Genomic DNA, 20,747 nt, shown 5'->3' on the forward strand with positions numbered 1-20,747 from the left:
GACAGTGCATCTCGGGATACATTCTTGTTTGGGTTCCATTCTCGCAACACTACATTGATCCGATCATGCCATGCCGTTGTGCAATATGCTGTATTGATCATGTAGAGGAGTATCATGTTGCAATGGTAAAGTATAAATAAACAACTTGCTGCATTTCTATGTTCACTGAACATACAGATTTAAGAAGGTTGACCAGTTCAGCCACAACTAAACCATTACAATCTCACAAATCATCATTCTCCATTGAAGACAGATGGATTAACATTAAAAAATTAAAAAAATTTGCAAGCAAAATAATTATAGTTATATAAATTATAGGAGATGTTTGGAGTTAGAGCTCCATCTGTTTAGTAGTGTTCAGGAGGCAGCACTGGCAGGAATCTGTCTTGCTGTGAAAGACAGTTTGAGCGATGGGAGAGATATTGATGGCCATTAGGAGGGGCCGAGTGCTCTGAAGGCCCCCTCACACGCACCGTACCCTTTGATGTGATTGATGGCTGTAGCACACTTACCAGCACCCTAAACATCTGTCTTATGCATGTTAAGTCCCAGGAATGCAGGCATTTTCTATAGCAGAAAACATACAATAAAAGGATACCACCATCATGATTTGTGTATCATCAGTTGTAGGTCTGCATCTACAAAGAAGGAACAAAGGTGTAGGATAAAAAAAGAGGAATGAATTACGAATTGCTTTGATGATGAAGCATGCATTCAAAATCTCAAGCAGCCAGTGAACAGAAGTTTTTCTGCCTCAGCAAAAAAGAAATTCATCACACCATAACAGAAAAATAAGACTGTGTTTCAATGGATTATTTTCTTTGATAAAAAAAGATGAAGGATTGGATCAGGCTTCTTTTTCTTGATTTAATTAACTCTGAAGCCTCTGCTTTGTCTTTTTGAATACTAGGGGTAGAAGTATCAGAAAATATATTTAAGATATTAGCCTAAAAATATAACTTTTATAGTAGTGCGAGCAGCTCAGGCATAACAGGAAACAGAAGTAGTACAGAAATTTGCCCTTATCAACACTCAGGCCAATATTACCAACGCTGCAAATGCATTAAATCAGATGGTGAGATAATGGCGAACAATTGGAAACATTTAGAAATGGAAGTAAAGTGGTAAAGCAGGCCATGACCTACTTTCAAAACCAGACTACTTTTACGGCTCTTTTCACCTGTGTCACGCAAACGTCACTCCATGTGTTTGGATATGGGCTTAACTTCTAAAACAGCTGGTCGGAAACATTGGCAAGTCCGTGGATATCACAGCTGCAAATGTCTATACCTCTCCTAAATCTAATTTAAATATGTTTTCTATTTTATTTTTTTATTTTATTGTATTAAATAATAAAGACAAATATATGTATACATAATTAAATTAAACGTTTATATAATTTATTAAGAAAACAATTACTGCAGAAAATGCGGTTTTGCCATCACAGGAATTAATAACGTATTATTTTAGTCAATAATTAGTTGATTAGGATCGATAACTTAAAATAATGTGTGTATATGAATATGAACATGAATATATATATACATATATTTTTTTAATTATTATATTTTTATGAAGGCCTTCATAAAATATGAACACACACACACACAAACACATACTTTTTTAAAATAAACAAGTATTTCTTATTTTAACTTGAGCACAGACACAGTAAGTAGGCAAAAAAGTGGAAGGCTGAAATCCAGGACTGCAGAGCACTGGCATTCTTCCAGACTGGTTTGTATGTAATTATACTGGGATTCCTGGATGATCTAAAGCAGAAACTTTCTCAGTCCCCTGATAGCCATAGCATGAAACCCACAAATTGTATCTTTGTATTACATAGCAAACCGGGTAGAGAAAAGAGGCTGACACCTCCATAGCCTAACTGTCAGAGCTTTATTAGTGAACGTTTCTGTAATCGCCAAGTGCACTATTTCCCTCTGTTGATGCTAGGCTACAAGAAAATGAACTGCCTCAACAGAACATCATTACTGGACCACGAGGTTTGGGCATTTATCTTCTGTCCCTGCAATGCTTTTAAAATGCTGCTGACACAGTAATTGCGCTAATGCATTTCAGCAAGTTTGCACAGTATGGGGCTTAGATTCTCAGAAGACACAGATGTTTGACTTTTGTAACAGCTGTTTGATATTTAGAGCAGTAAGACATTCACTTAGATACGGTACTGGCTAAAAAAAAATGCTACCTTTGCAGGTAACATACGGAAGTAGAAAAAAATAATAATGAAGCAGGTTTATTATTTAACTGGATATGTTTAACTTAAATTAAATGTATAAAACCATCTTATTTTTTATGTCAGCTAGTTGACAAGACAAAATTTTTATGTTTAATTTGTAGCACAATAACTAAAACTAAAACTTAAAAAAGAGTATTATATATATAGTTAATAGTTAATTATATAGTTAACACAATTAATAATAAAGATGATGATGATGATGATGATGTTGATGATAACTAAACAAAATAACTAAAACGTCAATTAAAATTAAAACAAAGTATAAAAAATAAAAACGAATTAAAAATATTATTAAAATTATTATTATAACAAAATTGCATCTCAGTGATACTAAAAATAACACTTGTCCGATGAAAAAAAAATCATTAATTAACTTTTTAATGGGAAAATGTTTCTTTTGTTATTTCTAAATTAATGACTTTATGGTTTCTTGGACCACTGTCTGAATGTTTCCTTAGGTAATGCTTTCATACGTTGCCTGTTAAGTCACTGCCTGGGCAGCAATGCAGCTTCCTCTGGTTTCCAGACACAGCCACTGTTTAAAACGGCCCAGCTGGCACGAAAAACCTCTATAGAGCCTATTGGAGCCAAAAACTGTTGACCTTTAGTTAATAGAACGCAGGTTTCTTTTTATTCTTTTGTTTGTACGGATGCATGTGTGAAACCTTAAACTGAGCAACCCCGTTACATTCATTGCTTATTTTAGAAATAATAATTTGAGCAGATATCTTCACACGGAATCTCCTAGAATCCCATTGTACAGACACATTGAAGTTGCACAGCTGTAATCAATGTAATTAAATCCTGCGCAGTGTAGATATCAAAGCAAATGTCGGCATGCATTATTTACTTGAGTAATTACAGAGTATCACTTATGCCAGCTGCTCCAGCACAGAATGAACAGTCGTTGTTCATAAAATAAACATAATGAGATTTTATCCAAGAAAAACACAATGCTGTAAATAATGTAAGGGATGATGTAAATTCTGCATCTTCATTTTAATGTCAGAAAATCTTTGACTGGTGTATTTTTAGTGAACACTTGGCAACCCCAGGAGACCCTAACTGTATTGATAGCTTCAGTAGATTAGATTACATCAAAATAAATATACAACCCAAGTCTTGACTCGAGACCCCTTTTGCCCTTTTTATGCAAACCTTTGTATTTGAGGTTGACATTGTATGCATCATGTCTCCAATGACCCAGTGCTGAATTGATAAACTAAAGATGAGGCATAGATACTCCCTTTGCTCAAATAGGACAGTGAGAAAGAGATATCTCATCATGAATTAAAGCCACTTCCAGAAATTCATCGAGGTTACTTCCCCTAAGGACGATCCACTTACAGCAGTACTCAGAGAGAGCGGTCACTAATGTACATTTCAGGATTTTTTAAAGAACCACTTATAATGTTTATTGTTTATTGTTTTTGTTTTCACTGGATGAGATGGCCATCATCTTGGATTTATACTAAGATGTAGTGCTTATTAGTGACTTTTGGCATGTAGATTTGAAATATTTATTTTAGTGCTGTCAAACAATTAATTGTGATTAATTGCATCCAAAATAAAAGTTTTAGTTTACATAAGATATGTGTGTGTACTGAGTTTATTTATTATGTATATATAAATGCACAAACATTCAGTATATATTCAGAAAATATATGAAAACGTATGTACATTTATACATTTATATATATATATATATATATATATATATATATATATATATATATATATATATATATATATACATACACACGCACACATACACACACACACATTAAGTATTTTGAATGAAATATTTTTTAATCATTTTAACCAATGTTTACGTTTTTTTTCAAGTTTGTAGGTGTCAAGGTACAGAAACCAAATAATAGCACTGGATAGTCTTCAATGTAAAAATGAAATATACAATCAAACCTACATTTATTCAGACACCTTCAGCATTTCTCACATTATTACAGTTTTGCTATATATATCAAAAATTATATCTGGTTTCTGAATAATTTTTGGTTTGACTGTTAAAACTACAAAGACATTCAGTCAAAAGCAGTGAGTGATTTTCATTTTCATTTTCTTGGATTAACATTACAGCAGCCAGTAGCTAAATTAGGCGCGGTCACTTTAAGAGACCATGAACGCATCCAATTAACTGTTAACTTTCACTTAAGAAATAACTGACAGTTTTTTCGAGCATAATTTCCAAGGTGGATATTTTGACATATTTTGTATGTATTTGTCGGCACAAGAGCAAAAAGAAGCAAATTCGATGTTCAAGTATTTTGAGACGCCTTTCTGTGCGTGAGCCCTGAACACCAGAACACCGTGGTACTGAATTGGGCTCTTTCACATCTTTTTGTTTGTTCAAACTGCGATTTGCATTTGTTCGTTCAGGTGCAGGAGGAACTTCGAGGTGAACTTCGCAGAAGAGAGCTCGGTTCAGTGTCGCTGTCCGTAATACGCGGCTGTCTCTCTCTCGTGCGCACCTAACGACACGCGCTACTCTGTTCAGCTTTTCCGCGTCTAGTTTTTGGATGCTTTAATGTTTAAATCGACAAGCGGTACGGCTTAACAACACGTGAGAAAGATAAGCTTTCATGACGATGCGCAGCAGTGGCCCGTCAACTGTCCTGAGCATCTTTTTAGGCTGTCCTCAGCGAGTCAGTTATATAAAATATCAAGGTGAAAGTCATCATAGCTTGCTTAATATAGACCTAGCTCCCAACCCAACTTTGAGAATAGATTAACGGCGATATTTATCGCCCGATAAGAGTCTCGCGTTAACGCATCACGTTAACGGCGATAACGGCCCACCACTAATATATATATATATATATATATATATATATATATATATATATATATATATATATTACATTTTTATATATCAAATAAAATATTCAGTGTTTTTTAAAAAGAAATAGGTCACAATAGGTCTGCATATGAGTTATATACAAATACATTTTGTTTGGGTGCCAGGAAAACAAAGGCAGAGAGGGCCTGTTGAAGAAGGGTCTGTGCCAAATCACTCTCTGTCTACAAATTCTTAGATTAATCTAATATTAAGTGAGACACTTTATATGATCATCCTGTTTTAATTTTGCACTTGCGGGGGAAAATGTAAACCACACTGAATGTAGCCACCCACTGAAATGACAAAACACCACCTGTTGCATTTTCTTCACTGAGATTCTGGCTCCTCCATCTGAGGAGCTGTTTTATATATTCTTTTCTGAGAATGGCAATTCTTTGTAATAAATTCCAGTGAGGCTTATTTCTTGGAAAACCGGGGCAGTTCTTCCATACAGTATGCTGCGCGTTAAGAAAAGCTTTGTTCAAAGTCAAACTGAAAGCAGTGGATGCCATTAGAGATGAATCAATGCAGTGACAGTAGCAGCATTACAACTCTAATTATATTGACATTGCTCAAATTACACTTTGGAATTCAATTACATCCGGTCCACACATTCTTTCTGTCCAACAAGAATCGCTTTTTAAATACAGTAGTATTTGCCTTAAGACCTGAGTGGAAACCTGTGGGCCTTTGATCACAACTAGAATGCTGACCTGGAGTCAGTTATCATGTTGCTTTAACCAATAAGATAATCATATGCACTAAAATGAAGACTATACCAGAAACAGCTTTCATTTAAATATCATTTTACCTGACAATGAGACGATCGCATTAGCAGTTTTTTTCACAGATGCTTCTGTGCCAGATTTAAAATGCATCTCTGCTAGAAATATTTGCACATCTGACTCTGTCCCCGTTAGAGGTATTTTACTTTAGAGAGAAAGCGGTTATGATATTCCTGGGCCATTTCATGCTCTTTTTTTTTTTACATTTTATCAAAAAAAATTTCTAGATAGGTCACCCATTTAATTAAACTGAATATAATGCTTTTCAAAAGTGTTGAATAAAAAAATTAGCTTTAGCGTTTTCAAACTTGATCTGAGCCAGAGGTTGTTTTTTTTTTACATTTTGCTTCTGCCATTTAATAAGATTTTAATTAGGCGATTAAAGATCTTTTTGAAGGAACATATGGATGTAATTTCAGCTAGCCAGATCTCCCAGGGAGGAGTGGGCAATTAATTACTCTAAGCTCGGAGACGAAGACAGTGGAAAACTCCACGATCTCAGATCCCGCACTTCATGATTCACTCTTTCCATAGAGCACGGGAAGTTAAATACAGTAGACACTGATGTTGAACTTTACTCCGATGACTTAGTTCTAATGAACAAGTGTCAGCTTTACTTCCTGTAATTCTGAAGTGTACCTGTTCTGCTGAGTCATGTTTCGCAATCCCTCTGATTCATAGGTGTCCGTGTGTATCTGATCTCAAAGTTTGCGAAACGTCTGCAATGGACCATTTCAGCAGGCACTTTGTGAGCAATGAGTCATAGTTCTGTCACACATGTGCTATTTATTCTTTAAAGTTCCCTTGAGTCACGACACATTCCTTCTCTCAAACATCTGCTTCTGCACTCGCACATTCACAAACACAATTTTACACACAAAACACTGCTGATTTGGTGAGTTGTGGAATAAATAAGCATTCTCCATTCCATCAATACACACAGTGTAATTTTAACATCATATATACACTGTAAAAAATAAGTGTAATTTTAACTGTAAAATTTTGTAAAAACGCTACGGAAAAAAACTGATAATAGGTTAACAGTAAGTTCCCGTACTATATACAGGGAAAAACTGTAAAAGATCTAACAAAGCATTTAATGTAAATTTACAGTAAAATTCTGTTAATTATACAGCTTTTAGAAGTAAAAAAAGAACAAATCAATGTATAATTTACAGTGTAAAACTGTAAACTGATATTCCCAGAATTCCCTGCGTGACACTCCACGTTTGAAAGTATTTTGTTTAAATAATCATGTTTTTAAATAGTTCTTGTTATCAGTTATGTACATTTGAGCTTTATGTTACATCTTCTGTTGCTTAATGAAAGTTTTTTGCATTATTTAAGTATCACGTGTGTTACCATGATGGTGTTTTGTGTTTCCATAAATGTGCACCTTCTATATGTTAATATATACTTCTGCTTGTGGTGAAGCTACTTGTGATGAGCTTTGATACTTCATGTGGCTTTCTCTTATACAGTACCATCTTTATTATTATGGTGGTTGTCAGTATTTTCAAGGTACAAAACAGATTTAATTTTGTGTGTTGTTGAATTTACTGGTTTATATTCACATTTTCTTGTTTGTAAATTACAGCTTTATATTGTAAAATTAACAGTTTTTGACGTAAATGTGTTTACAGTTTTCTGTATTTTTACAAAATTATTCTGGCAACCACAGCTGCCAAAAAGTTTTTGTAAAAACAACAAGAAATTTTTTACAGTGTATGAACTGCTGTTAAAAAGTTTGCGATCAGTAAGGTTTGTAATGCTTTTTAATGGAGTCTCTTGTGGTCATCAAGGCTGTATTTATTTGATCAAAAATACAGAATTTTTTTTTTTTTTTTTTATTGTGAGATATTATTTCAATTTCTAATATTGGTTTTCAGTTTTAATATACTTTAAATATAATAATAATAATAATAATAATAATATAAATAATATATTATATTATTATTATTATTATATATAAATAATAATATACTTTTAAAAGAATTCAGCTTTGCATCACAGGAATAAATTTATATTTGAAAGTATATTAAAATAGAAATTGTTATTTTAAATGACAATAATATTTCTCTGTATTTTTGATCAAATAAATACAGCCTTAAAGAGCACAAGAAACTTTGGTAAAAAAATACAAAACTTTTATATAGTATATATAATATTATGATAGGTTCTTAACTTGACATTTTTCTGGTTTACATTCTCTTTAAGTTTAGTAATTTATATTTATTTAGGTTTTAATTTTATTACGTGTACTTAAATCTATTTCAGCTAGTTGCCTTTTTTTTTGCCAGATTTTTACTATTATTTATCAATTTATCAAAACAGGTTTTTTTCCCCGATTATTTATATTTAATAATAGTTATTATTTAATAGTTTCAGTTAACAATACATTTTTTTTTTTATTTAATTTTGTATCATTTATTATTATCTTTTTTTTTTTTTAAGAAGTGATAGATACTATTGCATGCTTATCTAAAGAAAAGCATTAGTCTCTGGCTTTGCTTCAGGATAATTATATATCTCTGAAAAACCAGATAATCTGGACAGCTGTTTATGTAGTCAACTATTTCTACTTTTATGAAAGATGGAAGTGACATTTGATGCCATCATTACATATGGCTCACAAACTGGAAGAACACAGAATTATTGACTGGGCGTTGACTGAATGGATATTATTTATGTACTAGTTAACACATGCCATCATTTTAATTATTTGTGTGGTCTTTGGATGAAAGTTTCCTACTTTATGATAATGCAAACCATTTCCATTTTTTCCTCTTTAGGAGTTCAGTATTATTTGCACACTAGTTTTATATGTCTGGGGGAGAAAATTTATTTAAAGGACAGTTCGTCCCCAAATCCTTCCAAGAAATACCCTCCAAATGTCTCTAAATCATATTTGTTTTCATGTTACAAATCATATTAAAGTCATGCTGTATCAGTACATTTTTCTGGCTAACAGTGATCGACCCACCAAAGAAAAAACAAACAAACATAGATCTCGAAAATCATAGAAACTACCAAACAAATATATTCATTCAGTCCATTTTTTTCACCATTATTTTAACTAAATGATTAATGTTTAAACATAATCCTCATTCATTGGGGGTCGTTGCTTTTAGGATTTGGGGAATTGTAGTTAGTATTTGAACATTCATCACAATAAACACCTTTGAGGATCAGTAGTGAGATGATTTATGGCTCCTGCGTTAATTTAACAGTAGAAAGAAAGGAAAATGTGTATTATATATCTTTGAGAGAGACCTTCAGTGTCCTACTTCAGCTTCTCATGTGCCTCAGCAGCATTTATCCTCTTCCTGTCAAAACTTGAAATTAATGAGATCACATTGCCACTGGGCAACTGGGATGTCACTCCAATGTTGCCAGCATAAGGAAGGCTAATGGTGCTTTGTAAGTGAGTCTCCTACACCAATATGGCTGAAGCCACAGCCTTGACCAGTGCAGGACACATCCCAACCCCAGCATATGGACAGTAGCAGGAGGAGTTTGACCTTGTTAATGTATCACTTGCTTGAGCTGAGATTTCATAGCTGTTGATGATAAAACAGTGTAGCAAATGCCAATTACAACAAACACTGAAGTTTGTGAACTCCTTTAATGGGAATTGAGCTCTTTGTGGTGGTTGCTAATGTGTTATCAACAGACTATACATAGAATGTCCTTTCAAGGTTGCATATTTTCTGTAAGTGAAGATATAGTTCAGGTTAAACTTTCTGTGTCCTTTTGTGCTACTTTGTTTGTTATGTGCCATATGTTGTTCCTAGGTATATACAGCTTAAGCAGTGACATAAATCTGTCATTATCAGACATAATGTGGTAAACAGTTTTATGCTTTTAGGCCTTGTCTGATGTTGATAAACCACGATCGTCAATGATTCAACAGTTCCTCGGAAGATCATTTGTGGAAATCTAAACTGCATTCCCTTGTAATCAGTTTATCTCCTCATGCTGTGCCAATACAATGTTGAGAAGCTGTTTAAACAAGCAGCAGTTTTCCCATTTGGGACGTGAATCTTCCCAGTGGGAGTCCGAGGTCTGTCGTGCTCCAGATGGAAAAGTTGTCTTGCTTCTGTCTTCTTTTTATTAAGGGATGACTGTCAGCTAGTGCTCTCATGTTGTCTATATTAGAGCAAAGCATCCTTGCTGTTTTGGCAGTTGTACAGTAAATTGGCCTGCAGTATCACTCTTAGAGCTTGATGCCAAATTACAGCGTTGGCTCGATTTTGAGGCTTTCTGGGGTAAAGCACAAATAAATATGATGATCTCCAGAAGTGTTATGGCATACACAGGCCACCCGTTACACCTAATTAAAGCTCAGTAATAACACTTTTTCATTTTTTTTTATTTGTGGAATGTTATATGTTACATTCGGATGCCTATAGCTTAAGCCAGACTGCTTTTTGTCCCTCCAACTCTGATTTTACCACACCCTATTTGTTAGCTTACTGTTGGCAGTTCATAAAAATAAAATATACACATTGACGTTGATATTAAATCTTAAACCTAAATGGGAATTGCAATTGGATTAGCTTTGTGGTTGTACTTAAAAGGCTTGTCTATATAGCCAGGGTAATGGAAACCACTTAAGTGTTAGCCCGCTGACATATTGGGTTGATGACAGGGTTGCAGGGTTCTATGCTGTAGATCACATATCAAGTGCAAAGCTATTCAACTTATTTACAGTCCATTTCATTTGCCTGGGAGTCAAACTCCATGTATGACTTTACCTTGCTTATCTAAATGGAAGCAAATGAGGTTGACTAAGCAGGGGGCTGGAAATCATGCATTTTATGGCATTACGTTGAATATCCATTCTCAGAATGGTGCTTTATGGAATGGAAAAGATGAATGACGATCAGTGTGGGTGATTTTGGTAAAGTGGGGTCATCTGTTCTCCGAACATTGTAAGCTAACAGTAAACAGAGAATGAAGCACTTTCCATTGTCTCATAAATGATACCACCACTTCCAGGAAGTGCTCATTTATTGCCTTATCATCCTTACACCCTACTGAGAAGACCAGCTTACGCCAGTAGATATCTCCATGTTGTTTTAGATTAGTTCTTGTTGTTCACCAACAAATACAAGTGCACCAGAATGATCTTTCTTGTGAAGTTCGCTGACCGAAGAATGGCATCCAAAAACACTGCATAATATACTGTAGATATTCCATTGACTAGTGGTCAGTGGTGGACAGTAACGGAGTAGCTTTACTTCGTTACTGTACTTAAGTAAATTTTTCAAGTATCTGTACTTTACTGGAGTAGTTTTATTTTGAGCAACTTTTACTTTTACTTCACTACATTCCATAGCATAAAATCGTACTTTTTACTTCACTACATTTCATAAAACATATCGTTACTCCTTATAATATATCATGTGCTCCGACACGCAGAAGCGGTGTCTGATTCATCATGAACGAACTGAATCTTTTCAAAATAAACTTTTAAATCGGATCGCGAATCACACCAAACAATTCGTTTACGAATTAGAATGATCCGATTGCAGCTGTTTTGGTGTCGACCACTCACTGATTCAAATGAACCGTTTAGTGCGAGACGAGTCCCCAGAAGTAAGAACCGGGAGATCTTGTGAGCGCGCGTGCGTCTGACGTTGCTAAAAGTAAGTTATTAATGTCGAAATTTTGGATTAATTATTGTAACTGAAAATCATATTTAGGTCAAAACTGTCAGTTGTTTGGGAACTAAATCCGTTGTAAAGAGTGATCTATTTAAGCCCACTGAAATGCTCGAGTGCAGATGATGCAGACACATCAATTTTAGGTATAAAAAAAAAAACAACAACAAAAAAACCCATAAAATAACACAGATTAAATACAATAACTCATGCACGTTCAAATTCACCGCTGCCGTAATGTTAACAGTTTAATTAAAATGTCCTATGTGACGTCTGTTTTTATATTTTTTATCGACAGTAACGTTATACATATGTATATTGTTTGGATTAACTAGACGAGTAGACAGACATGAATGTTCATCGTACTGAAAATAAGTAAATATTGTTAGCTGATGCTAACTGTCTAGCTAACAAGCTTGTTGGTGCTAAGTTGGTATAATTTTTATAAATAGTGTCCAAATATTTTTATTCAGCCACCTATATATATATATATATATATAGATAGATAGATTACATCTGGTTAGAAAAGAAAGGATGTGATGTTCAGAACATGGTAACTACAGTAATTATCAGTGGGAATAGATGCACCCCGTTTGGCCATAGGTGTTTTTAAACCACAGACAAGAAAAAAGGAAAAAATCATTATGAATTTTGGACACACCTTCTCATTCAAAGAGTTTTCTTTATTTTCATGACTATGAAAATAGTAGATTCACGCTGAAGGCATCAAAACTATGAATTAACACATGTGGAATTACATATGGAATTATATACATAACAAAAAAGTGTGAAACAACTGAAAATATGTCATATTGTAGGTTCTTCAAAGTAGCCACCTTTTGCTTTGATTACTGCTTTGCACACTCTTGGCATTCTCTTGATGAGCTTCAAGAGGTAGTCACCTGAAATGGTCTTCCAACAGTCTTGAAGGAGTTCCCCGAGAGATGCTTAGCACTTGTTGGACCTTTTGCCTTCTGTCTGCGGTCCAGCTTACCCCTAAACCATCTCGATTGGGTTCAGGTCCGGTGACTGTGGAGGCCAGGTCATCTGGCGCAGCACCCCATCACTCTCCTTCTTGGTCAAATAGACCTTGATGCCTTCAGTGTGACTCTACAATTTTCATAGTCATGAAAATAAAGAAAACTCTTTGAATGAGAAGGTGTGTCCAAACTTTTGGTCTGTACTGTAACTTTGATGTTCTGTAAAACAACTAACTTTAAAATACTTTGTTCTTACTGGTGAAAATCAGATGGTCATCTCTGTTTTCTCTCATGTACATCACAGTGTAAGCTTCACAGTGAACATTACTCTCGTCAACGTAGTCCATATCAACAACAAAAATATATCTTGACTCTATATAGTGGTTATTTTGAATAAAATCCAAGGTATTTTGAGTAGGATTATAAAAAAATGAGCTAATATAAAATTAAATTAAGTAGCCTATATAAAATTGCAAACATCTATCTTGCAGTACTTTTTTACTTAAGTACATAAAAAATCGAGTACTTTTGTACTTTCACTTGAGTAAAATTGAAAAAGGAGTACTTTTACTTTTACTGGAGTAATGTTTTACCATATGTATCTGTACTTTTACTCAAGTACTTGATTTGTGTACTTCGTCCACCACTGCTAGTGGTGGTCTTTCAAAAAGGGCACTTTCCCACAAACCTGCTCACCTTAGCGATTAGCGCTGATTAAACACAGACCTAGAGCCCTGCTGAGCAGTGAGTAAATATTGTGTAATTTGTGTCCCTTAGGGCTACATTCATGCGGTAATTCTCGGCACAATGCAAATCTTTACTGATGATTATAGCGATATAACCCCACACGGAGAGTATGCCATATAGGTAGAAGACGTCTGGTTTGAGCTCCCACATCTCCTGATGCTATCAAGCATGTCCTAAAGAGACTCGCTCACACTATATTGTGGGTTTAGCGTAGCATGAAAAGGATGTTTGCTTCATTTAGAAATAGATAAATCCTTGTGAAATGAACTCTATACGTATGGTCTTAATTAAGTCTATGCTTTTTGTTAGAGGTTTGGGGCACTTTTCGCTTTCGGCCTCCCAACTATACCAGCTTTGGCTAGGTTAAACCAGCTAAGACAAGCTCAGGCTGGCTTAAGCAGGGTCAGTCCTATCTAAGCAAGTATATCAAACTACTTCTGTAGACTAGATTGCAAAAAACCTGAATATTCTGAGCATGAAGTATAAAATGTTGTGATGAAATTCACACCAGCAGTAAAATGTTTATGTTAATGTGACTATTCGTGTGTCTTATTTGTTGCAGATGGTTTGAAAAGCCTGTTTGGAAATCAACACAAGCACATGGAGACTGATTTGAGCTTTACCACCATCCTTGAGGACTTCCACCACTGGAAATCCACCATTGTGAGGCCCTACGAAGGTGAACAGTGATCGTCCCATCAGTACACGGTTCTCCTTTTCAGGGGTTTGAGGAGAAGAAGAAAAATAAACGAGCAAGGGAAAAGATCTCCATGAGCGCCAGAAAATCTGGAGAGAAAACACATTGAGACACAAAGAAAAAAATGTGGACACTAGACATGACACGTGTCTCGATCCTATTTCTCCTCCATGTCCTTCTGGTTGGATGGGGTCAAGCAGCAGAAGACGACGTCACCCCTCGCCTCAGTTTCTCTTACAGTAAGTGCACAGAAATACACACGCACAACTCACTCTGAAAGCGTGTAAAAGAACAGAATGGTACGAGGCTATAAATTAAGGCTGGTTTGGAGTCGACTTAAGAGCTCTGAGGGAGCTACGGACAGAAGACCCTGTCATCTCCCACAGACAGTAACACTTGCTGAAGTGTTGATAAACAGAAAGCAGATACCAATGGCTGATTGGTTCATGCTGCCATCCGGCGTGTTTGTATGGAGGTGGATTACTGCGTTTACAAAACCACTGTGCCACTGCGAACATAATGAGCTACATACACATGCATCTCCATATCATTCATCGCAGAACAACAAAGCGTCTATTATAAACTTCTAAGTGGTCTCACTTTTTTTCAACAGCATAATATGTCCCCTCTCGCTCTTAATGATCGCTTAGCTGCATCTCTAACATATCATCTGTCGTGTTAAAGACAAACCACTTCCTCTAGCGTGATTCGTAGGCAATTTTGGGTGCGTCCATTCTTGTTTTTGCAGGCTTCAGTGAATTGTGAAGAGAAGCGGCACAATGAGTCGGTAAACACAGTGCACTATGGCTTTATTAAGTTACTATGGTACTATTGATCATGTTAAATGATGGTTTTCATCACTAAGGTACCAGTCTTTTGTGATGGAGAATGTTGACACCTTTTAAGACAATAGCACGGTTTTTGTTAAAGCGCTGGCGTGCGACACACAGTTGTTTCTTATTTAATACATACAATGGCATGTTGTGTAGTTTGAAGTGTAAATAAGTCCAAGTGCACAAATCCTTCAATTCATGGGCTTGCTGTGTTTGTACTATGTGTCTTCATCATGTTGGACAAAGATTTTATGTCAACCTATATTCATACCCACTTGCGTATCCTTTCCACATTTAATTTTCACCTTCATTTAAACTAGCTCACGATGTGATGGGGCTATACTAAACCTGCTAAACCTGCCTAGACATGTCAACTGCCTCTGTTGAGGGTCTACCTCCATGGAGGTTTTGTTCTCCTGCTGACCAATGGAACTTCTCTTCTCTTCTCTTCTCTTCTCTTCTCTTCTCTTCTCTTCTCTTCTCTTCTCTATTTTGTCTTGTCTTGTCATCTTGACCCATCTTGTGTCTTTTCGTCTCAATGTGTCCTTTCTTCTCATTTTGTTCTAATCTCTTCTCTTCTTGTTTTGCCTTGTCTATCCTTCTTTCTAATTTTGTCTTGTTTTCTCTTCTATTCTTGTTTTCTCTGCTTGTATTCTCTTCCTTTCTCGATTTGTCTAAACTTTAGTCTTGTGTTATCATCTTGATTGTTCTTTAGTCTTCTCTTCTGACCTTGTCTTGTCTTCTCATCTTGACTCGTCCTTTCTCTTCACCTCTTTTTTGTGATATTTTGTCCTTCACGTTGTCTCATCTCTTCTCTTTACTTCTCATTAGATCTTGTATCATTTCATCTTTTCTTTTTCTTATGGTCTCAGCTTGTCTCTTATTGTCTTCATATCTCTTTTCTTTGCCTTTACTTAAATCTCTCCTCGCTGAATCTCTTCACTTTTCTTCTGGTCTTGTTTTGTATCTTGTCTATTCTCCGTACTTTTTTCTCTTCTTGTCTCATTTGTCAGTCCTCAGTTCTTTTTTACGGTCTGACATTTTCTTGTAGCACTTTGTTCCTCCTGTCCTTTGCTGTTTGTTCTTGTGTTGTCCCCAGGATCATGCTGTATTATAAGAAAGAATGCAGCTGTTCTTTTCACTGTTTTTTCTCTTCTGCCTGTCTAATGCAACAAGGAATCCTGCTAATTCTCTCTGTTTGAGTGTTTTCCGGTGTGTCTGTGTCTCTGTATATGCTGTCACTCACCTTAATGGCAAATTTCATGCAGGTAAACCTGAATGAACACAAAGAGTTCAGGGCTGAATTCACTAAAAATAAACACAATCTTGCGTCTTTTTTACAAACCATTCATGGTCAAGTTTAACTAGTGAACTTAGTGAACTGAAAATATGCAGACAGTGTATCCAAAGAAATCAACAGCTATCAGAGAGCGCAGTTTATTCTTATTGTGTGTGTGTGTGTGTGTGCTCTTGTTTTTGTGACATATCAGGACACAACTTTGTATAATGACATGGGTATGACTTATGAGGACATAACCCATGTCCCCATTTTTCAAATCGCTTATAAATCATACACAATGAGTTTTTTTGAGAAAGTGAAAATGCACAAAGATTCCTGTGAGGGTTAGGTTTAGGGGTAGGCTTGGTGAATGGCGATAGAATAAACAGTTTTTACAGACCATTACGCCTATGGGATGTCCCCACTTTTCACAAAAACAAACATGTGTGTATGTTTACTGTGTGAATGGTCTGCTTCTCATTATGTGCCTATCAAGAAGGATCAGGGTTTGTAGGAGGAGAAACTACATCTGCTCAGCCTCTCTTCTTTTGTTCCTCTCTTTGATACACTCTATGCTGCAGTGCTTAAAGCCTATTAGAAAGCTATTTAAAAAGACACCTATAAGCGGTTTACACAAGAGCTCTGTGTTTATCCAGCCATTTTCTCCTGGTAAAGCGGGGAAATGCATCTACAGAAGGTACAAAAAGAATCTCTTGGTTGTTGATTGGTCCACCACTGCTATTTATGAGTTAAAAACATCAGTCCATTGTGTTTATCCTTGGTTTATGTACCTGAAGTACTTCTTGTTTTTATTACCCTAGCCTAAAATTGAAGTGATTTATCCTCACTGTAATATATAGCATGCAAACGGTATGGTGCTCAAGCTTTGTGTGGTGTTTGATTCTTTGTGGTTGGAGGTGATCAGGCATGTTTGAAGCAGCAGAGACCTGCACTATGTGTCAACCATGGAAGGCTTCCAAAACGTGCATCAAGGGGAAACAGTCCATTCATATCCAGCTGCATAAATCACGATGTAGCTTCTCAGGTGGCACGTTGTAACACGAGAGGAAGGAATGTCTCTTGTTTACTTAAAGCTGTTGTTATTTTACCCTTACAACCAAAGCAACGGATTAAAACCTATACATGCTGTTCCATGTGACACTGATTTGGACATATCAAGGTTGTTGTTGTTTTTAGTGCTTTCAAATTAACTTGTCAGTTAAGCATGGTTCATTAAAAAATGCATATAAAAGGAAATATAAGAAATATTTCAGTATCGTTAGGGCAAACATGATGCCAGTTTTTCATTTAAATTGAAGTAGAATTCAAATGAATATATATTAGAGTCATTGTCAACTAGAAGAGCAAAAAAGACAAACTTTCAAAAGTTTGGAGTTTTATTAGATGCATGGGAGGAATTTGAAGGATTAGTTCACTTCCAGAATAAACATTTCTTGATAATTTACTTGAGAATTTTAATTGACCCCTGTGTCATCCAAGATGCGTAACATTCCTTTCTTTCTTCAGTCATAAAGAAATTATTGTTTTTAAGGAAAACATTCCAGGATTTTTCTCCATATAGTGGGGACCAACAGGCTGCAGTTTCAATGCAGCTTCAAAGGGTTCTACACAATCCCAGCTGAGGAGTAATGGTCTTATCTAGCAAAACGACCTTATAACAAAAAAAAACTTATCCTTCCTTTTTTAACTGAAATACACAGATGAAGAACTGCAGTTTGAACCTTCAAAATGTTGGTCCCCATTGAAGTCCACTATATGGAGAAAATTCCTGTAATGTTACTCTCAAAAACCTTAATTTCTTTTCAGCTGAAGGAAGAAACAGGAACATCTTGGATGATGTATAGGGTTGAGTAAATTATCATGATTTTTTTTTTCATATCGTAACTCATAACTTTTAAGTCCATATATCAGGGAATTTTTATTCTGGAAGTGATTTTTTTATTTTTATTTATTTATTTATTTTTTATGTAATTTGGCATGTAATTAAAAATTCCCCCCCCCCGTTTTTATGTCACTCAATGCAATGCTATGCAGGCTTCAGTAAACTCAGTCTGAGTCTGACATAGAGGAATATTACAGACTGCTGTGTGCTGCAAAATAGACGCCACTCATTTTCATTGCACTTCCACTGTGACTGAATTGATCTTGGCACGACTAGAGTATATTAGAGCCACATTGTGAAATGCTGCTAAGTTTCACCAATTAATCAAACCTGTCAGACCCGTCAGGCAAAAACAAGCACACAGGCTTCTACACCCACAAATCTAACTGTTTATGTTTCCTAGATCACTGTAGCCACATCCTGCATTTATTTATTTGTTTATTGGCACCTCCCTTATGTCACCATGGTGTCCCAAAACTAGATATATAACTATATCATACAGATAGTAACTTTTGTAAGTTGCAGGTTTGTGTAAAAATGTTGTTTTTCATGGGAAAGTTCAATCAGCCTTTATCTCCAAGTAAATGTTACCACATGACTTATGAAAACCCTTCTGCCTTATGAATTCATTAGATGCACATTGTGATCAAACCTTTAACTGCAGCGCTTGGCGTCATGCACATTCATCCTCTTTCCTTTAGTTTTAGAGGCCTCCTCTGTTTGAACCGGGAGTGTTTATGTGGGTTCTGCTCACCAAACTCATGTTTGACCTACCCAGAATTCCAGCGGTCACCATGGTGTCTGTGCAAGCTGCCACTTCTGTACTTCTCATGCTAACAAGAGAGACATTGTGCCAGTTCACTAGACAAACACTAAACCCCTCTCCTGAACGTCTCAACAGATTATACTTGATGTCTTAATGTTTTCTGTTTCTGCCTCTTTTGTCCTTCCTGTGACTTCAAACTGCTCTTTTATTATATCATCTGTTTTTCAATATTTCATGCTGAGTTTGGAGCAGGGAGACCCGGCCACGCACGCAGGTGGAAGAGAACAGAATGTTTCTGAAGTGTAAACTGAGTGTTGCGTCATTCCTTTCTCCTTCTCTGGAGAAGCTCAACAGTCATTTCTCATCAACATGCGGCATTAATGAAAACAGAGCAGTGTGAGAGTACATTTCCCTTTTGGGAAAGCGCTTTGTCCTTAAAGGGGAAAAGACACTATAAGAGCACACTGTAAAAGATCCTACAGATTCCCAGGAGCACTTTGCTGACCACTTCCTTTGGAAGGAAGGGAGCAGTTTAGAACAACATCGAATGCAGTTTTATAATATAGGTTTTTATAAGATTATATCAAACATTATGCCATTAATGTCTTTGAACACACACCGTATTCAAAAGTTTGGGGTCAGTAAGTTTTACTTGTTTTTAAATGAAGTCTCTTATGTTCTCTGGATTTATATTTATTTGAAAGTAAGTAGCAGTAAAAACAGTAATATTGTGAAATATTACAAATTAAAAGAGCTGTTTTCTGTTGTTATATATTTTAAAATGTAATTTCTTTCTGTGATGGCAAAGCTGAATTTTTAGCATCATTACTTCAGGTGTCACATGATCATTCAGAAGTCATTTTACTATGCTCAAGAAACTTTCTTTAACTTATCCAATGTTAAAACACTTTTGCAGATGTTTGGAAACCATAATTTATTTATTTTTTTATTTGTATTTTTATTTTATGAATAGAAAGTTTAAAAGACCTGATTTGAAACTGAGATTTATACATGACCTGAAAGCTGAAAGCTGATGTATGGTTTGTTAGGATCGGACAATATTTGGCCGAGATACAACTATTTGAAAAACTGGAATCTGAGGGTGCAAAAAAATCTAAATATTAAGAAAATCGCCTATGAAGTTGTCCAAATGAATTTTTAGCAATGCATAATTCTAATAAAAAATTACATTTTGATATATTTATGGTAGGAAATTTACCAAATATCTTCATGGAACATGATCTTTACTCAATATCCTATTGATTTTTGGCAGTGCTTTAATGGATGGTGTGTGTATAAAGAGAACATCCACACAACCTGAGACGAGCATGCATTTGTGTTTGCCAGATTTATGTGGTTTGCATTGTCATAAAACAGTGCAAAAGCAGACATGTTCCACTCACTTTTAGTTTCTGTCTGCCTTTTGGGCAATAATTTTCATTTCAGGGTGGTTATGAAAATATTTTAGCTTGTATATCAACACTTTAAATGAATTCATATGTCTTCAGGACCAATATAGTTTGCTTATAATGTGAATGTGATGTGCTCAAGTTTCTAAAAAAATACAAATGATAGAGTTTACAACGTATACTTATGATATTATAGATAATGTCACACAGCTACAGTGGGATGCACACTTGTCTGATGTATTTGAATATTTACATATTTATGTAAAAATACACTGCAATTGGTGTACTAATTTGGTAAACTTAAAGTCTGCTAAACTGGAATTACTAATTTTGTATTTAATGCACTTTAACTTTGCCGAAGAATAGGCCAAAGTTCAACTAAAGATTTACTGAAGTATATCTGATTGTGCTAAAGTAGAGCTATTGAAAGTATATTTCAAGTACACTTTAAACATCTTGCTTTTAAAGACTGATATTATAAAAAAAAAAAAATTCTCCGATTAAAACACATTTTAGGTTTAATTTTAAGAACTTAGTAAGAGTTTTTTTTTTACTAGGGAAGCTCCAT

General features: G+C 35.3%; 1 protein-coding gene across 2 annotated transcripts in view; it reads left to right on the top strand.

The window, feature by feature from the left end:
* sema4ba (sema domain, immunoglobulin domain (Ig), transmembrane domain (TM) and short cytoplasmic domain, (semaphorin) 4Ba) overlaps window positions 1-20,747 on the top strand; it is a 73,376-nt gene that overhangs the window by 26,545 nt on the left and 26,084 nt on the right. For both annotated transcript variants that reach the window (XM_026257205.1, XM_026257204.1), the window contains exon 2: window positions 13,855-14,228. In XM_026257205.1, coding sequence (XP_026112990.1) covers window positions 14,114-14,228 — 115 coding nt within the window. In that variant the 5' untranslated portion in view covers window positions 13,855-14,113. The remainder of the gene's footprint in view (window positions 1-13,854; window positions 14,229-20,747) is intronic.

The sequence above is a fragment of the Carassius auratus genome, unplaced genomic scaffold (assembly GCF_003368295.1).
Source record: "Carassius auratus strain Wakin unplaced genomic scaffold, ASM336829v1 scaf_tig00214259, whole genome shotgun sequence".
NCBI classification, from domain to species: Eukaryota; Metazoa; Chordata; class Actinopteri; order Cypriniformes; family Cyprinidae; genus Carassius; species Carassius auratus.